This window comes from Pogoniulus pusillus, chromosome 7, assembly GCF_015220805.1.
Source record: "Pogoniulus pusillus isolate bPogPus1 chromosome 7, bPogPus1.pri, whole genome shotgun sequence".
In the NCBI taxonomy this organism is placed as follows: domain Eukaryota; kingdom Metazoa; phylum Chordata; class Aves; order Piciformes; family Lybiidae; genus Pogoniulus; species Pogoniulus pusillus.
Window position 1 is genome coordinate 32787441 of NC_087270.1, and position 18515 is coordinate 32805955.

The 18515-nt window shown below is 43.6% G+C and overlaps 1 protein-coding gene across 2 annotated transcripts in view; it reads left to right on the forward strand.

Annotated features, from left to right (window-relative positions):
* LOC135176935 (uncharacterized) overlaps positions 1-18515 on the forward strand; it is a 138709-nt gene that overhangs the window by 60470 nt on the left and 59724 nt on the right. Inside the window, exon 4 of one of the 2 annotated variants that reach the window (XM_064146418.1) lies at positions 2936-2984. The exons of the other annotated variant lie outside the window; for it this stretch is intronic. Within the exon in view, the coding sequence (XP_064002488.1) occupies positions 2936-2942 (7 nt within the window). The 3' untranslated portion in view covers positions 2943-2984. Of the gene's footprint in view, positions 1-2935; positions 2985-18515 lie in introns of those variants that run through there. 2 annotated transcript variants of the gene reach the window in all.

Below are 18515 nucleotides of genomic sequence, written 5' to 3' on the forward strand. Positions count from 1 at the left end.
AGGGACCACAAGGATCATCCGGCTCCAACCCCCCTGCCATGGGCAAGGACACCCTACCCTAGATCAGGCTGCCCACAGCCTCATCCAGCCTGGCCTTAAACACCTGCAGACATGGGGCCTCAACCACCTCCCTGGACAACCCATTCCAGGCTCTCACCACTCTCATGCTGAACAACTTCCTCCTCACATCCAGCCTGAACCTACCCATCTCCAGCTTTGCTCCATTCCCCCTAGTCCTGTCACTCCCTGATGCCCTGAAAAGTCCTTCCCTAGCTTTTATGGAAGCCCCCTTCAGATCCTGGAAGGCCACAATAAGGTCACCTTGGAGCCTCCTCTTCTCCAGACTGAACAGCCCCAACTCTTTCAGTCTGTCCTCACAGGAGAGGTGCTTCAGCCCTCTGATCATCCCAGTGGCCCTTCTCTGGACATGCTCCAGCATGTCCACATCCTTCTTGTAACGGGGGCTCCAGAACTGGATGCAGCTTCTTTTACACTGATTGACTCTAGCCTGATCTAAAGTGTGTAATCATTCAATATAAGAGACAGACTTCCTTTTAGGATTAAATACATACAGAAAGAGATATTAATGTGTCCATAAAAGGGCAACAAAGCTGGTGAGAGGCCTGGAACGCAGCTCTATGAGAAGAGCCTGAGGGAGCTGGGATTGTTTAGCCTAGAGAAGAGGAGGCTCAGGGGTGACTTCATTGCTGTCTACAACTACCTGAAGGGAGGCTGTAGCCAAGTGGGGGTTGGTCTCTTCTGCCAGGCAACCAGCAACAGAACAAGGGGACACAGTCTCAGGTTGTTCTGAGGGAGGTCTAGGCTGGATGTTAGGAGGAAGTTCTTCACAGAGAGAGTAATTTGCCATTGGAATGGGCTGCCCAGGGAGGTGGTGGAGTCACTGTCCCTGGAGGTGTTGAAGAAAAGGCTGGATGAGGCACTTAGTGCCATGGTCTAGTTGACTGGATAGGCCTGTGTGCTAGGTTGGCCTGGGTGATCTTGGAGGTCCCTTCCAACCTGCTTGATTCTGTGATTCTATGATTTAAAAATAAAGGCTGGATTCACATTCACCTTGTGGTGGTTTTAATACCTCTGTCTGTATAAGGGGACTTAAGGCAGGTATGATACCCCCAGCTTGCCACTGTAATGTGAAAAGTCTTCTCTGTAACTACAAATTCAATCCTAGCCAGGAAATTGGCTCTATGGAGTTCATGATTATTCTCTCTCAAGAGAACTTATATGGCAAAGAAAAAAAACAACAAAATACCATGAAACCCTTAAGGTTTTTAGAAGGCATTAATAAAATCTTCACCTGGGATACAAGAATTATCTTGGAAATGTCTGAGCTTGTTCAATGTCATCGCTAATCGATGTTTTGCAGAATGATTTCCGTGTGCCTGCTTTACCTTGTGTAGCAGAAGAAATAATGAAGATCCTCATTAATGTCTCTTCACAGCCTATTCCTACAGTCTCACCTCAGTCACTATCTAAAGGTCAGCTCCTGCTGTTGATCTCACATATTTATGACAGTCTCTGAAGAAACAAGCTTATTTAGAAGAATATATACTGTCAGTTTTCGAATTGGAAAGATGTGGAAGTAAATCCTTCCATTAAGATCTATTCCATGTTCAACTTATGTAAATAGCATGTTTTGGGTTTGTTTCAAGGGGATTTAAAACTGTTGCGTCCTTTAAGCTGTGTGACTGTGCTGAATTTTCTCCCATCTAATGTTATTAACCCAGAATATCCCACTTGCAGCACAGAGTTTGGCCCCAGAATTCATGGTGCATGATTGCATCTATTTGATTACCAAGTGTGTTGTGATCAGAAGAACACTTGTGAGAAGCAGTTGCAACAGAAACAGAGGCTAAGAACAGACTGACACATTAAAAGCATATGGCACAAACTTCTGATAGCTTCTCTGTTACAAACAATCTACTGTCATCACATGCCTTTCTGCTATAATGACCTCAACCTACTGAACAATTTCTGCTAGCTACATTAAACACCACTATACTAATTTCAGACCTTCTGACTCTGACCTATCTTATACTAACTTTGGTAAAATGCAACTCCATTCCTCTTGAGTTATTCCTGGATCACATCAAAGAAACTGGGAGGAGAAGCAAGCATGGAAATACTCACTTTGAATAAAGTGAGTCCTAAAGTGTAGCTTTTAATGCATTAAAAGGCAAGGAAGAAGGTGAATGAAAGATCAAGAAATGCAAATGGATCTAAGACAATAGATAGGGGAAAGATGGAAAGATTTTATTTTGATTCATCTCTTTATAGAAAAAAAGTATTGACATAATAGAGTTCTGCATGGGGATGAATAAGTGCACAGAGCAGAGGGAAGCCACCAGATCATGACCCCTCTTTCTACCTCTCTTTTGTATCTTAATGCAGTGTGTTTTCCATGAGCTGTTGTGCTGATAAAAATTAAGTGGGGTCAGAGGATCATTTGAATCGCTGGAGGAACACAGAAGCTAAATGCTTAGAGAAGCAAATGCTTAGAGAATCTGTTTTGTCTGTACATTGTCTTGTGCATTGACTGTCTGTCTACTGCTGTCTGGAAATAAAATACATTGCAGTTTTGCTCAAGGTAGGCAAACATGGAGATGCTCCAAGTTTTGGGAATGTCTTTTGGAAAGTCACCAAAACTCACTGCGAAGAGATTTTCAAAGCCTGCTTAATAGTGAGTGTTTTGTTTTGAAATGGTAGTGGCTGGGATTTCTCCTGAGGAAAGAACATTACCTCACTTTCACCTGGAAGCCAAATCAGCAAAGCTGCACAGCAGCATGGGCTCCTTGCTCAAAAGAAGTAAAGAGCAGTGCTTTTATATAGTGTCACACACTATCAATATCAGTATCTATTTCAATGTCTATCAATATCTATTCTGGCTCATCATGGACAACCTAATTTTTTTCTTTCCTAGGTGCTGACAGAAGACCAAGAGAAAAGATTCAGATCTATAAAAGAAGCTTATTTGTGTTAAAAGAATGTATATCTTAGCATTATAGAAATGTTTGTTTTGTATTAGATTTAATTTTTAATGAGATTCCCAGAGGCTCACATTTCAACGTGGCTCAAAATTTAATGTACAACATCTCTCATTTATCACAATCTCACAAACTGCATTTCCTTTACAGCCTCTTACAAAAGACTATAGGAAACTTGAGTTCACAGTGTGCCTGGAGATAAATCTGCAAAGGAACTTCAGCATTGCAAAGCTCAGAGCTGAAATGCTTAACTCTTGGGTGTTCTGCTCTGTGGAAACCTTGATTTATAGCATTCAAGTGTGTGATGTCTACAGGGAAAAGTCTAGGCAAAATAAAAGCGACAAAATGAATGAAAATTTCCCAAAATTGCTTAGTGCTGCTGTTTAAAATTCCTCTGAAGTTCAGTATTCAAAGCAGGGAAAAACAACCCCAGCAACGAGAAGCAGAAATACAAACCTTCCACCAAGCAAAATATATGTATAGATAGTGGTTAAGGAGTTGATAGGGGATGAGAGACCTCTGCATTTTATGACCACTTTTTTCTGGACAGTTAAAAAGAGTGTGTCTTAGGAAGCACTCTAAGTGCAGAGATGCACAGCACTCAATAAGTCTATGGATTTTTTTGCTGCTTTGGATATTTAATGAATCCCTGGTACAGGGGCTTGAATCTGATTTCTTTTTTTTTGTCTCAGTTCTCATAGTGGATCTAGACCAAAAGCCTAAACCATCAACCTTTTACATTGGCTTTATCAGTTATTAAGGAGAAGCAAAATAATGTAAAAATGAAAGATAGGGTAGTTTTTTAAGAGAAAACAAGAGCTGGCCTGGCAACTGGGTAAAATGAAGACAGATGTGATCCTGGAAGGTAATCACCATGATCTTTTGCAGAAAGTTTAATCTGAGGAATAGTTTAAAACACAACTGATCTAACCTCACAGAGGAATAGAACAGGGAGAATTAGGAACGAAGATTAATAATTCTGTGAATATAGCATAGAAAGAGGCACCAGCAGAACTTGAGGAAGTTGCAAGTAGATTACCCTGGGGTGTAAGTGTTAGAAATACTTTTTTTTTTTTTTTGCTATGCCAGATACATGCCTAACAGTCTTGTTGAACTTAACCTTTTGAGACTAATCCTGGAGATCTTATGGGTACATTCTATTGGCTTTAAAAAGCTGGTCTGAATCATAGAATCATAGAATCAACCAGGTTGGAAGAGACCTCCAAGATCATCCAGTGCAACCTAGCACCCAGCCCTGTTCAGTCAACTAGACCATGGCACTAAGTGCCTCATCCAGGATTTTCTTCAACACCTCCAAGGACGGTGAGGTCTTACTAGATAATCCTCTGATAATATCAGACTCTAGTTTAAAAGAGACTTTGCCCCTGAGGGAAAGTGAATTTACCTGATAAGGAGTTAAGCACAATTTGTTTCACTAGCAATACCCCTCAGATGAAAGTAGGTATTTACATTTCTGTTGCTGCTACAATGTTACCTCTGTCACAACTCTTCAATAGGACTTCTGCAGTCTGAGGACTAGTTCTTGTAGCATGGGTCAAAAAGAGAAGTGACAGGTGTCACCACAGTTTGAACTGTTCTCACATATGTACCCTGAAATTGCCACATTCCTCACACCTCAGTATTCAAGCTTAGTCATGATTTCTCAAAGGTATGTGTCAGATCTGCAAATCAAAGCCATATGCTGAAAAAATCCCAACAAACAACAAAATCCCAAAAACATGGAAAAAAAATCCCCCAAACCCAACTCAAACAACAATTATTAGAAAGGAGCAGATATGTTATGCCAGGCCTGCACTTAAACCTCTGAGAGCATAGATTTATCTAGAATGCTCTTCTCAACTCTTCCTGCCACATCCTAGTAGATACAAGTTACTCTTGGGGAGATTCTGTTTGGGATCCAGGTGAAAATTTTTCACAATGATAACAGTTAGACCCTGGAATTATCTCCCAGGAGAAGTAGTGGATTCCCTTACATTGGTCAGTTTTAAGACAGCTCAACAGGGTGTTGAGCTATTTCATTTGAACTACACTATCACCTAGAAAGGTTATATCAGATGATGCTTAGGATCACTTTTCAACCTAACATTCTGTAATTCTGTGAAAATAGCTGGTTAATGGCTAGGTAGTCAGCATGGCACAGTCTATTATGATATATCTTTATAGAATATTTAAGTAATATTTGACCCTAGCCTAAGGCCCAGCTTTATCTCATCTACTGTTATACACAGCAATGAACTGCTCTATTGGGTTTGGGCTGAGCTGGAGTTAATTCTCCTCAAAGCCTCTTTCTAGTCCTGTGCTTTACAGTGCTGTAGCTAAGCGTTGATAACACAGAAGTCTTTTGGCTACTGCTTAGCCAAACACCTAGGCTGAGCTTTTCCAACTTTTCCCAGCCCCGGGAGTGTGAGGGGACACAGCCAAGCCAGCTGATATAAACTGTCTGAAGAGACATTCTATGCCATTTGATGCCAGCTCAAATATAAGAATAAAGTGAAAGAAGAAAGTCAGGGGAGATTCATCCATGGCATCTGTTCTCCTGGAAAACCACCAAGTATAGAGAGCAGAGTCCTGCTTCCCTAGACTGGCCATTGTCCTGCTGATGGGAAGTAGAGACTAACATCTCTGCTTTTCTTTCTCTGCTTTTGCTTCTGTGTGGTCTATCACTTGTGCTTATTATTATTATTTATTTGCTTCTATCCTATAATTCACTTCTGTTTTATTTTCCCATCTCCCCTGTCCATCTAAGAAGGGGACTGATAGAGTGTGTTTGATGGGCATTTGGCCCCCAGCCAGGGCCAAACCACCACAACTACTTAGGCTTGAAGTGTAGTTATCTGTGTGTATCTCTCTATATTCTTTAGGAATGAAAAAAACACCTCAGATGATACTTCACAGCATGTAAGATTCAATAACAGTGACAATCTTTGCTGTGTGTGTGCTTTTATTGGGTGGAATAACCTCAGGCATCTGTATAGGAAAGCTCATTGAGTATGAGGTAAAGAGACCAAGATCTCGAGAAAAACACTTGCCAGCTTTTGCACTGTCATAGTTGTCCCTGCTGAACAAAGGTTTGGATCTCTGCTCTGCGCAGGAAGCAAATAACATTTTATGTTCAGCATTGGGTGGGAGAGCAGAGTCAACCACAGGAGAAAACAGACTGAAGAACAGAGACCAGAGAATCGTCTGAGAAGATCTGGGCTTGGTCACAGCTAGACCACAGGGATTTTCTAAAGGCTGCCAAAGGGACGGTGTCAAATTTGTTGCACTCAGGAAGCCTCCAAAAATTGATGCACTGAGAATAAGACTTGAGAAACAGACACAACTTTCAAGGGCAAAGAAGGAAGAGATGTATTTCCATCCTAATTTTCTTTTTTAAGTCTGTTCTACTTTGATTTTCTCTCTTTAAAAGGTCATGACCTAACAATTCATAGCTTTCTTGGTATTGTTGGTGTTCACTTAAAGAGAACAGCAAATCCCTTCAAAGCTGTAGCTGATTTAAATGTCTTGGCTCCCCATGCAAGAAGGTTGTGGAGTGCTTTTTCCTGGTTACAGAAATTGAAGCTTCTGAAGAAGACAGATGTTATCTTTCTCATTTGCCTCTGGGCTCCTAAATTTCACTCCACTGAACAAAGAATAAGATTCTTGCTAGTTAGTTATTTTACAGCAATGAACTATCTTCCTGCTATCTTTTGCAGCAAACTAAGGCACTTTGAGGAAACAGCTTCCTCTCCTTCTTCACTCTCCCTGCTCAGCCCAAGACTGAGTTTTTAGCAGGTAGAGGCACAGAGTCTCTCACGCATGCTCTGTCTCTGTGGAAGAATGTGTCTCTCTGAGTTAAAGTGGCTATACATTGCCTCAGAGCCCTGCAGTATCTCACCACAGTGCATGGACAGCTGTTAGTTGTGTTGCAAATGACACCAAGGGGCAATCCACCTGCTCAGACTGGCAGAACTCAGTGTGACAGAGACCAGGAATAGCTGGTTTTACCTCTTTAACATATGGCCTTGGTCATGAGAGAGAATCCACCCATAGTTCAGAAAGGCTTTAAAACCAGTGGAGATTTCCCTAAGTAGAATTTGAAGTCCTATGCAATGCAGATGCTATTATTAATTTAATATTCTGCAGGAACATGTTTGCAGAGGCTGTTTCATATTTATTGTTAATTAATGACTGGAATTTAAGGGATTATATATAAATATATGATTAGCAACAGGGCTTGCTTAAATTTTTTTTTGGCATGTTTTCTTTCATTGTTCTATGCTTAACTTTTGAGAATGATTTCTAGCATCATTTTTGTGACTAATGCAACAAGGATGCTATTCATTTTGCAACATAGAATCATGGAATCAACCAGGTTGGAAGAGACCTCCAAGATCATCCAGTCCAACCTAGCACCCAGCCCTATCCAATCAACTAGACCATGGCACTAAGTGCCTCATCCAGGCTTTTCTTGAAGACCCCCAGGGACGGTGCCTCCACCACCTCCCTGGGCAGCCCATTCCAATGGCAAATCACTCTCTCTGTCAAGAACTTCCTCCTAATATCCAGCCTATACCTCCCATGGCACAACTTGAGACTGTGTCCCCTTGTTCTGTTGCTGATTACCTGGGAGAAGAGGCCACTCCTCACCTGGCTACAATGCCCCTTCACGTAGTTGCAGACAGTAATAAGATCACCCCTGAGCCTCCTCCTCTCCAGGCTAAACACCCTCCAGCTCCCTCAGCCTCCCCTCATAGGATTTGTGTTCCAGGCCACTCACCAGCTTTGTTGCCCTTCTCTGGACACGTTCCAGCACCTCAATATCTTTCTTGAATTGAGGGGCCCAGAACTGGACACAGGACTCAAGGTGTGGCCTGACCAGTGCTGAGTACAGGGGAAGAATAACCTCCCTTGTCCTACTGGCCACACTGTTCCTGATGCAGGCCAGGATGCCATTGGCTCTCTTGGCCACATGGGCACACTGCTGCCTTGTGTTCAGCTACTCTCTACCAGTACCCCCAGGTCCCTTTCTTCCTGGCTGCTCTCCAGCCCCTCTGTCCCCAGCCTGTAGTGTTGCTTGGGGTTGTTGTGGCCAAAGTGCAGAACCCTGCACTTGGCCTTGTTAAATCTCATCTCATTGGTCTCTGCCCACCCATCCAGCCTGTCCAGGTCCCTCTGCAGGGCTCTCCTACCTTCCAACAGATCCACACCTGCTCCCAGCTTGGTGTCATCTGCAAACTTACTGATGCTGGACTCAATGCCCTCGTCCAGCTCATCAATAAAGATATTGAACAGGACTGGGCCCAGCACTGATCCCTGGGGAACACCACTAGTGAGAGCTGCCAACTGGATGTTGGCATATCAATAAACATTTTATATTTTTATCAATCTCTTTTGAAAAGAGCTTTTTGGGGTTTGGTTTGGTTTTGTTTTTGTTTTCACAAGCTGTGCAAAGGAAACATTTTTCCTTTCCCTAGGCCTGCTACGAAATACAGGTTGCTGAAGCAGAATTATCTGTCCAGTAAATTTCAGTCACACACTTGCAAATGAATGTAGCATCCAACTGCAAATTAAGGCTATGTCCAAGAGTTCTCTGAAAACGTCTTTCTAAACTTGAAGTCATTAATTCCCTTCACTTAATTTTAGGTGCTTTGGAGCATAGTCTGCAGTTATCTTCTTTCCCTCTCCACTTAGGATGCACAGGAGGTTTTTTGCAGGCTGGACTGTCCTCTTGCAGCACACATCTCTGCTGAGTGTGGGAGGCTGCCAGTGATCCCGGAGCTCTAACGCCTCAGCTGGCTGTGCTTGCAGGGAAGTAAAAATGTGGCATGTGGGGAGGAGGAAGATAGGCTGATTTTATTTTATTTTTTCATGAACTGGCTAAAGCCTAAGGAAAGTGATAATCCTGCTGCATGGCTTCCTTGAATGTTTTCAGGAGTCATCTTAAAGATTTGCCTGAGATGTCTTCAATGGTCTCTATGCTCACTTTAGTTGGTACCAAACTCCAAAATCACTTCCACTGTAATTTGCATAAATCTTTGCAAAACAAGCAGTTACTGACTAGGAATATCAGGAGTCCAAACAAAGCTTCTAGATGAAAACCCATCTGTGATACAGTAAAAAACACAGGCTTCTCGAGTGCATTATTTCTGCCTATCTTGGGAGAAGAAGCTTCAGTAGTTCTGGTATTTAATGTACGCCATTTGTGTTGGGACAGAGATCAAAGAGAACAAAAATCAAAGAGAATCCCAGTTAGAGTTGGCCACAACATGTCCCCTTTTTCCACTGGAACATTAAAAAAAGCAAATGAATAAATGCTGACTGGTTCTCAGATGACAGTTTTATCAAGTTATGAAAAGCTTTGTCATTTTTCCTCAAGTCCTAGGTAGATGGTAAAGAGGTTCAGAAGAAGACTGTCATAGAAACATCACTCACTGATCAACCACACTGTTTTTGCCATTACTGCTTTGGTGTAGTTCAGATTGTGCTTCATAAAGCTGTAGGATATACATTACTGAATAAGAACAGTTGGTCAAAGTAGAAACTGCAGCGTAGGAGGCAGAAGAGATCAGATCAAGTAACATCTGCATAGCTAAAGAAGTGCGCACTATGGCTTTGTAAGACTGAGCCAAGATAATAAAAAGATGACTCAAAACATGGGTATCATGGGACAAAAATCCTCAAACCAGCTCCACAATATTATGCTGACCTAAAACAACTGTTAGTGAGCAGTGTGTGAAACAGGACTTACACCATGACAAAATTCCAGAGGGCACCTTCAGCAGCACAGCGCTGTCTAAAATTGTGCTGGAGGAGGCTGGCTTGGCACATCCTCTCACTTAGTCTGTGACAAGCATTGCTGCAGAAAATAGACTACTCTTTCTTTCACTGAATCATAGAATCGTAGATCAACCAGGTTGGAAGAGACCTCCAAGATCAACCTATCACCCAGCTCTATCCAATCAACTAGACCATGGCACTAAGTGCCTCATCCAGGCTTCTCTTGAACACCTTCAGGGATGGCAACTCCACCACCTCCCTGGGCAGCCCATTCCAATGGCAAATCACTCTCTCTGGCAAGAACTTCCTCCTAATATCCAGCCTAGACCTCCCCTGGCACAACTTGAGACTGTGTTCCCTTCTGTTGCTGGTTGCCTGGCAGAAGAGACCAACCCCCACCTGGCTACAACCTCCCTTCAGGTAGTTGTAGACAGCAATGAGGTCACCCCTGAGCCTCCTCTTCTCCAGGCTGCACACCCCCAGCTCCCTCAGCTTCTCCTCACAGGGCTGTGTTCCAGGCCCCTCACCAGCTTTGTTGCCCTTCTCTGGACACATTGCAGTACCTCAACATCTCTCTTGAACTGAGTGGCCCAGAACTGGACACAGTACTCAAGGTGTAGCCTGACCAGTGCTGAGTACAGGGGAAGAATAACCTCCCTTGTTCTGCTGGCCAAACTGTTACTGAGCCAGACCAGGATGCCATTGGCTCTCTTGGCCACCTGGGCACACTGCTGGCTCATCTTCAGCCTACTATACCCCCAGGTCCCTTTCTGCCTGGCTGCTCTTCAGCCACTCTCCCCACTACTATGCCTCATTTCTTTGCTGGACCAAGTTGAGGTTTTTTTGGTTTGTTTGTTTGGATGGTTTTATTTTTGGAGGGGGAGGGTGTTTTTTTTTGGGGTAGCTAGCCCCTTTGCACAAAAAGAGAATGAAAAGCCAGTCATGCTGTCTTGGGGATATATGAATTGCTGTGCACAAGCAGAGTAGAATGACTCCAATTCTCACTATCTTTGCTGTAGTTACATGTCAGGAACCTAAGGCTGGATGTTCTAGAGGAGAGCTAAAGCCAACAAAGGCCACAGGCTAGATTAATAAAAATGTAGTCATTGTTGCAGTGAGATCTGCAGACTTGACAGCTAAGAGCTTTGCAAGTAGAATTCATGCTGTTGAGATGGCAACTGAAACTGAGAGAGCAGACAGGCAGTGTGGGGTGGGGGACTGTGGTCAGTGTGCTAGTTTGAAGCAAGCTAGAACGTTTTGGTGAGAAGAACTAGATCATAGGCTGTGAAAGGAAAACAATGGTGATGTCTGCTTCCCTCAGAGTCTTGCTGAAGAAGAAAGGAAAACATTAGATAACACTCTCACCGTTTTGTCACACTCTGCCTTGGGCTTCTGACTGAGCTGCATCTCCCTAACCTCACCTTCCGCTCACCTTTGCTTCTTAACCTCTTGGCTGAACCTCTATTCTTCCTTAGGACTGGGGTAAGGTTGAGAGGGGCAGGGGAAAGGTGCAGGGGTGGTTGAGAGCCCCTCCTGGGGACTCAGGTTTCTGGGAGGAGAGTTGTGTTTTATGTATTACCTTTTACCTTGTCTATTTCTGTCTATAACTGTATACACTGTAAATAACTGCTTGTATATTGTGCTAGCTGTAAATAAATAGCTTCATTTGTATTCCCAGATCTGGCTGAGACTAGTCTGGGTGATTTCTAAAGTGGGGGGGGGCAGGGAACACCCAAACCATCACAGTCAGACACTGCCTTGACTGCCAGGGTTGGAGACCAGCAGGTGGCCTGAGCGCAGGTGCCTATGGGCACATGGGATGCACAGCCTGAGCTTCCACAAACACCCGCAAAGGGGCGACAGCCGCCAGGGGCTGTGCCGCCTGCTGTTGAACCTACTTACCTGGCATGGAGAAGGAGCCAGGCCTCCACCTTCCTGGGCCACCTGCTTTTCTGCTGTGTTCTGTGCTGATTGGTGTCTGGGGAAGCACTGCCTGGCGAGCGGGACTGGCTGTGGTAGGCCAGCTTTGGCCTTCAGCCAGCAGCACGATCATGGCAGCTCCAAGGGCTGCTTGTTGAGCTGAGGCTCAGGCCAGAGCGCAGGAGTGTGGGTGAGAGCTGGGTGACCGGGGGCAGTGGGTGCTGCGCGGCCTAGGGCCTGCCGTCACCTGCTCCAGGGCAAGGAGAGGCCTCGGCAGCCAGAGAGAGGGAATGCCTGTAGCTTATGTCTGTAAGAACTTACAGATGAACTCAAAGGTTGATTCATCACGATTTAAAGACTCTGCATAAAATTAATCTACACCTCCTTTTGCTGATTTAATTTAAGCCTGGCTGAGGCACCTAGTGCCATGGTCTAGTTGACTGGATAGGGCTGGGGGACAGGTCGGACTGGATGACCTTGGAGGTCTCTGCCAAACTGGTAATCTATGATTCTGTTCTGTGATTCTGACTCTGCCAGCGGTGCTGGGTTACAAACTGGGGCTAACATAGGGCAGTGCCAGGTGTACCCCTTGAGCCCCAGCCATAGCAGGGTGCTGGGAGAGCAGATTTGCATTCAGCTGCTGTGGCTGCTCTTCAAAGCTGGAGAAGGGACTGCCTGGTATGGTTTTAGGTGTTTTCCCAGCATGGTCGTGCTTGGAAACATGTGGACATGGCACTTCAGGACCTAGCTTGATGGCCATGGTGTTGTTAGGTTGATGACTGGACTCAGTGAGCTTGGAGGTTGTTTCAATCTGAAACAGTTCCATGGTTCTATAGTTCTAAAGGTGAGACCACCATTTTAGGCCTGTCTGAGACAGAGGATGCTGAGATACAGGATCTAAATGAAAACACTCACTTCAGAAAGAAATACAGCAACCAGCAGGATAAGAATGGGTTGTTCTCTCTCCATCTGTTGAAAGTAGGTCACCACAGTCCAAACGCAAACTAATGTAAGCAATGGGAGCAGAATTCTCTCCTCCAGTGAGACAAACAGAAGTAGTGAAAGAGAGAAAAGGTAAAGGAGAGATCCTAATGTTCAGGAAATGCTCACATATTTTGCATACTGAAGAGTGTCCAGCAATGCCTTTGAAGACAGCCATCAAGAGATTGCTAAGCAGCAGCTATAAGTTCCTCCAGTCAAACACACACTTTATTATCCAGTAATTCAATTTAGCTTCTCAACATAAAAATATTAATTAGCAATTAACTACCTATTTTCTTTCAAGGTCTTTTGAGGTCCCTTCCAGCCCCTGACATTAGTATGAAATTACTTTATTCATAAGATATCAAGCAGTGCTCTCTGACATCCACAAAGTACTGGAGCCTTCAAATCATCTAACAAAATTTGTGAGAAAACTGCATAAAGAATTCCTTTGCAGCATTGAGAATTTTGCCAAGATTTAACCTTTCGTTGTTTTGTCCTCATATGTATTGAATTAAGTTTTCACCAAATACCAGAAAGAATCCATGAAAGCCTTAAAGGAATTAAAATCTTTCAGTAATATTCAATATTTTTTGTGGAAATATTTATCTAAATGTAGGAGAGAGATAAATTTTATTTTGAGACACAGAACATTTATCACAGCTTTTTGAATATTTTTCTGTAAGAAGGCAAGAAACAGGCTCTTTATTCTTATTGATCAAGGAACGTGTCCAGAGAAGGGCAACAAGGCTGGTGAAAGGCCTGGAACACAGCCCTATGAGGAGAGGCTGAGGAGCTGAGGTTGTTTAGCCTGGAGAAGAGGAGGCTCAGGGAGGACCTCACTGCTGTCTACAGCTACCTGAAGGGACATTGTAGCCAGGTGGGGGTTGGTGTCTTCTGCCAGCAACAGAACAAGGGGACACAGTCTCAAGTTGTGCCAGGGGAGATATGGGCTGGATGTTAGGAGGAAGTTCTTCCCAGAGAGAGTGATTTGCCACTGGAATGGGCTGCCCAGGGAGGTGGTGGAGTCACTGTCCCTGGAGGTGTTGAAGAAAAGGCTGGATGAGGCACTTAGTGCCATGGTCTAGTTGACTGGCTAGGGCTGGGTGCTAGGTTGGACTGGATGGTGTTGGAGGTCTCTTCCAACCTGGTTGATTCTATGATTCTAAGATGCAAGTCAATGCACACCCAAAAGTAGTAGATCTGGTTTATGTATGTAAATTGAAAGGTGCAGATCTCAAATCATTAGGAAATATTCACTGAATTGCTAGGAAACTTGTTTTCAAGGTATTATTTTGGAAATGATAGAAAATGACAATCTTTGGAGGAGAGCTGCTCACCTGTCATTTAGGATTAGAATGTCCCCTCATAACTTACATAAGACAGGGAGACGTTACAGATCCTGCGACCAAGAACTCAGTGTTACATCATCTCAGCCTTCTGGTTTTTGGTGGCTTGAAAAAGGCAGTGAAAGGACATGGACCTATGATAAAGTTCCATAGAGGCCTGTTCTTTTTCTAAAGCTCTAGGACAAATGATGAATCAGGCATATACAGAGCATTGCAGGGGAAGAAAAAAAAATCTAACTCTGTTTTGCACATAAACTGTTCAGCAAAGCTGTTCAGCTGTTCAAGAGAGCATAGGAACATAAAGAATTTGCTATAGCATGACTATAATTCTGGGGTTCTCAATTAAAGAGAGATGTTGAGATATTGGAATATGCCCAGAGAAGGGCGACGAAGCTGGTGAGAAGCTTGGAGCACAAGACCTATGAGGAGAAGCTAAGGGAGCTGGGATTATTTAGCCTGGAGAAAAGGAGGCTCAGGGGTGACCTCATTGCTGTCTACAACTACCTGAAGGGGGGCTGAAGCCAGGTGGGGGGTTGATCTCTTCTCCCAGGCAACCAGCAACAAAAGAAGGGGACACAGTCCCAAGTTGTGCGGGGGGAGGTCTAGGCTGGATGTTAGGAGGAAGTTCTTCACAGAGAGAGTGATTGGCATTGGAATGGGCTGCCCAGGGAGGTGGTGGAGTCACCATCCCTGGAGGTGTTCACGAAAAGCCTGGATGAGGCACTTAGTGCCATGATCTAGTTGATTGGCTAGAGCTGGGTGCTAGGTTGGACTGGATGATCTTGAAGGTCTCTTCCAACCTGGTAGATTCTATGATTCTATGACTCCAGTGCTCCATCTATCCTGTTTCTAAGGGTGGCTGTTGGAAATGCTGTTTGGGCTGAGATCATCCTCACTCTCTACAAGCCATTACCCTAGCTGCATCCCTAAAACAGATCACGGATGTTACAGAGTCCACCCCTGTGTTTATCTTTGTACTCTGACTATGCACTTAGTATCCATGAATTTACCTAATAAGATTTTTAGTATGCTGAAATAATCAACCTCTGAACCTATTTCATCAGAAATTCTCATTACAAAGTAAAAAATTACTCTTTTTTTTTATCTGTTTTAAACTTACTGCCAATCAGTTTCAGTAGTCTTTATTTCTGATATTATTACATTTCATGAATGCCAGTTCCACACTCACCTAATCTACAGTCTTCTACATTTGAAATCCCCTTGCATAGGAAGTAGAACTGGATGAGTTCCTAAAGTCATGAGATCTCAAGATCTTCTATATGGTTGATCTTCCAGCCTAAATCTTTCTGGTGTTCATGGCTGGTGTAAATACTGAGCAACATATCTTGTCTCTCCTTGTAAGGCATCATCTGCCCTTCTTTGTAATTTCTTTAACTCCAATCTGTCTTTCTTGAGGTATAAAAACCTGAACTATACACTAATCAAGGTATGGGCTTTCCAAAATTTTATACAGTATGTTTTCATCTCAGTAGCCTTCCTTACATTTCTCACTATTCTGTTCTACTTCAGCTGTTGTTGCCAGAGTTCCAGTGATTTTTGAGGCCTCTCACTGATTAGGATCCCCTTTCCCAAGCTGTAAATAAAGTTGTATGACATGGCTTTCTGTGTTTCATGCCTATGTGACACTTTTCCATTTTTACATCTTGGTGTTCACTCATGTCCTTGATAAACTTCAGATTTCTTGCTTGACTTTTGTAATAAGGCATGAGGACAGGAATATGGTGTACCTGTGGTGATTTCATGTGGCCTTTTGAGGCAAAAAAGGTAAAGAATGGATAAAGACAACACCAGGTCCAGGGCTTCAAAATAATAGAGCAATATAAAGTGACAGCTTTGCTCTGTCACAGTAATTGTAATGCTGTTGGATTGTAACGCACATCTATTTATCTGATCAAATGTTATGTGATCCTTGTGATGTGTTTATTATCATAGTGACTTTGCTTCTCCATATATGGGGTTGCTCTGACTTTCTGATCAAAGAGCAGAGGTTAATGTCTTTTACTATCCACATAGAGTGCAGTAACATCCTCCAGATTATTGCTCTTTGAAACACAGTGGTCTATGAATCAAATATCACTAAAAATATCTCCTTAAAAGAATTAACCATGTGCAGGATTCTTTTTATCTTGAATGATCTTGATAATTGGTGAACATGGATTCTTCAAACATTCCTCAGTATAAGTAATTAGTTTCAGTTATGATGCTTGACAACTGTCATATACAACTGTTACTGGTGAATAATAGTAAAACTAAGTTAGCAACCCTATTTCCCAAAGTGTAACATTGGTGTGGTCTCTTACATCAGACTGATATCAGAGATGGTGCAAATGTCCATTACCCCTTTTCACCACCTCATTTGTATGGTTCACCTTTCTGAAATAAATAATTGATCGATCCATTCATTCATCCTGGCATACTGGCCTGTATCAGGAACAGTGTGGCCAGCAGGACAAGGGAGGTTATTCTTCCCTTATACTTAGCACTGGTCAGCCCACACCTTGAGTGCTATGTCCAGTTCTGGGCTCCTCAATTTAAGAGAGGTGTTGAGATACTGGAATGTGTCCAGAGAAGGACAACAAAGCTGGTGAGGGGCCTGGAACATAGCTCTGTGAGGAGAGGCTGAGGGAGCTGGGGTTGTTTAGCCTGGAGAAGAGGAGGCTCAGGGGGGACCTCATTGCTGTCTACAACTACCTGAAGGGAGGCTGTAGCCAGGTGGGGGTTGGTCTCTTCTTCCAGGCAACCAGCAATAGAACAAGGGGACACAGTCTCAAGTTGTGCCAGGGGAGGTCTAGGCTGGATGTTAGGAGGAAGTTCTTCCCAGAGAGGGTGATTTGCCATTGGAATGGGCTGCCTAGGGAGGTGGTGGAGTCGCCGTCCCTGGAGGTGTTGAAGAAAAGCCTGGCTGAGGCACTTAGTGCCATGGTCTAGTTGACTGGCTAGGGCTGTGTGCTAGGTTGGACTGGATGATCTTGGAGGTCTCTTCCAACCTAGTTGATACTAGAAGTCTATGATTCAGATCAGTATCAGTAAATGGCCTTGTTTCAGTGAAGTTGCATCAGAGTTTTACTGATGGATTTTTCCTTTCTGAACTAAACCATCTGTAGTCTATTCTCATCCTTCATAGAACTAAAAGAACAATGAAGCAGTGGTGAGTTTGGAAAACTAATCTGATGTCATTAAGCAAGTGGGCGGTAAAGCATTCACAGTTTCTCCATGGAGAGATGTGTTGGTGAAGGATTAGAACTCACACATTTTTCCCTGCAGAGTCAGAAAGATGTTGTTTGGTGAGTGCTGATGCAGGTTACAGGAACAGATGGCTTTTCTAAGCATGAGTCTCACCTGCTGCCAGCTATTTCTTCCTGCACAGGGTGGTCCTTGTACAACATGTGCCTTCGTCTTCTAAAAATAATACCCTTCAAGGAACATGAAGAAACATTCTATAGCATAGCATATCAAATTATCAAGTTATAGAAATAATTTGTTGCAACTGTCTGTAAGGAGAGCATGGCTTTAATATTTCAATGTCTAAGGAATCACTTTTATCTATAGTTCTTCTAATGTCACTGGTTTTCTTTCTGTGACTCAATCCTCACATCTTGGCTCAACAATATTCATTGCTGAATTCAGTGGAATTGATTTGAGACCCTCAGCCAGAAATATATGGGTCCTTGGATCAAACCAACAAGAAAACATGCTCAGGATGAGGATGTCTTAAAAGAGAATGTAGCAACATAGGTGAGTGAGATCAATGGCAAGTTTTGCTAAGAATGAGTTCAGTGATTTATTAAATTGAAAGTAGGACTGCCACTGAAGTTCTCTGGTTTGCAACTGAGACCTGACTGCATGGCTAAGAGGGAAAAAACTTGTTCTGCAAACCATCATGAGGAATCTGGAGCCCTAGAAAAGACACTGTCCACCCAAGAAGGGACCAAGATCAGGTGAGAGATTGTGCCAGCCTCAGCACCTTGCCAGAGTCGTGGGGAAACTGTAGTTGCTGTAGGTGGCTACAGCAACCCTCCAAGTGTTTTGGGCACTGTCTGCAACTGTAATGCAGCTCCAGGAATCTGGAGATACTAGTTTGTGAGTAAATAGTCTAAAAAGCATTTTTGTAATTCTGCTTTGGTTCTGTTTACTCTCTGTACTCTGTATTGTGCCTTCTGCTTCAGCAGACAGGAGCCTCTTGAGTCCCCCTAGAGGGCAAACAACATATTGCACCCCAAGAGGAGAGGCTGAGGGAGCTGGGGTTGTTTAGCCTGGAGAAGAGGAGGCTCAGGGGAGACCTCATTACTCTCTATGACTACCTGAAGGGAGGTTGTAGCCAGGTGGGGGTTGGTCTCTTCTCCCAGGAAACCAGTGACAGAACAAGGGGACACAGTCTCAAGTTGTGCCAGGGGAAGTATAGGCTGGATGTTAGGAGGAAGTTCTTGCCAGAGAGAGTGATTGGCATTGGAATGGGCTGCCCAGG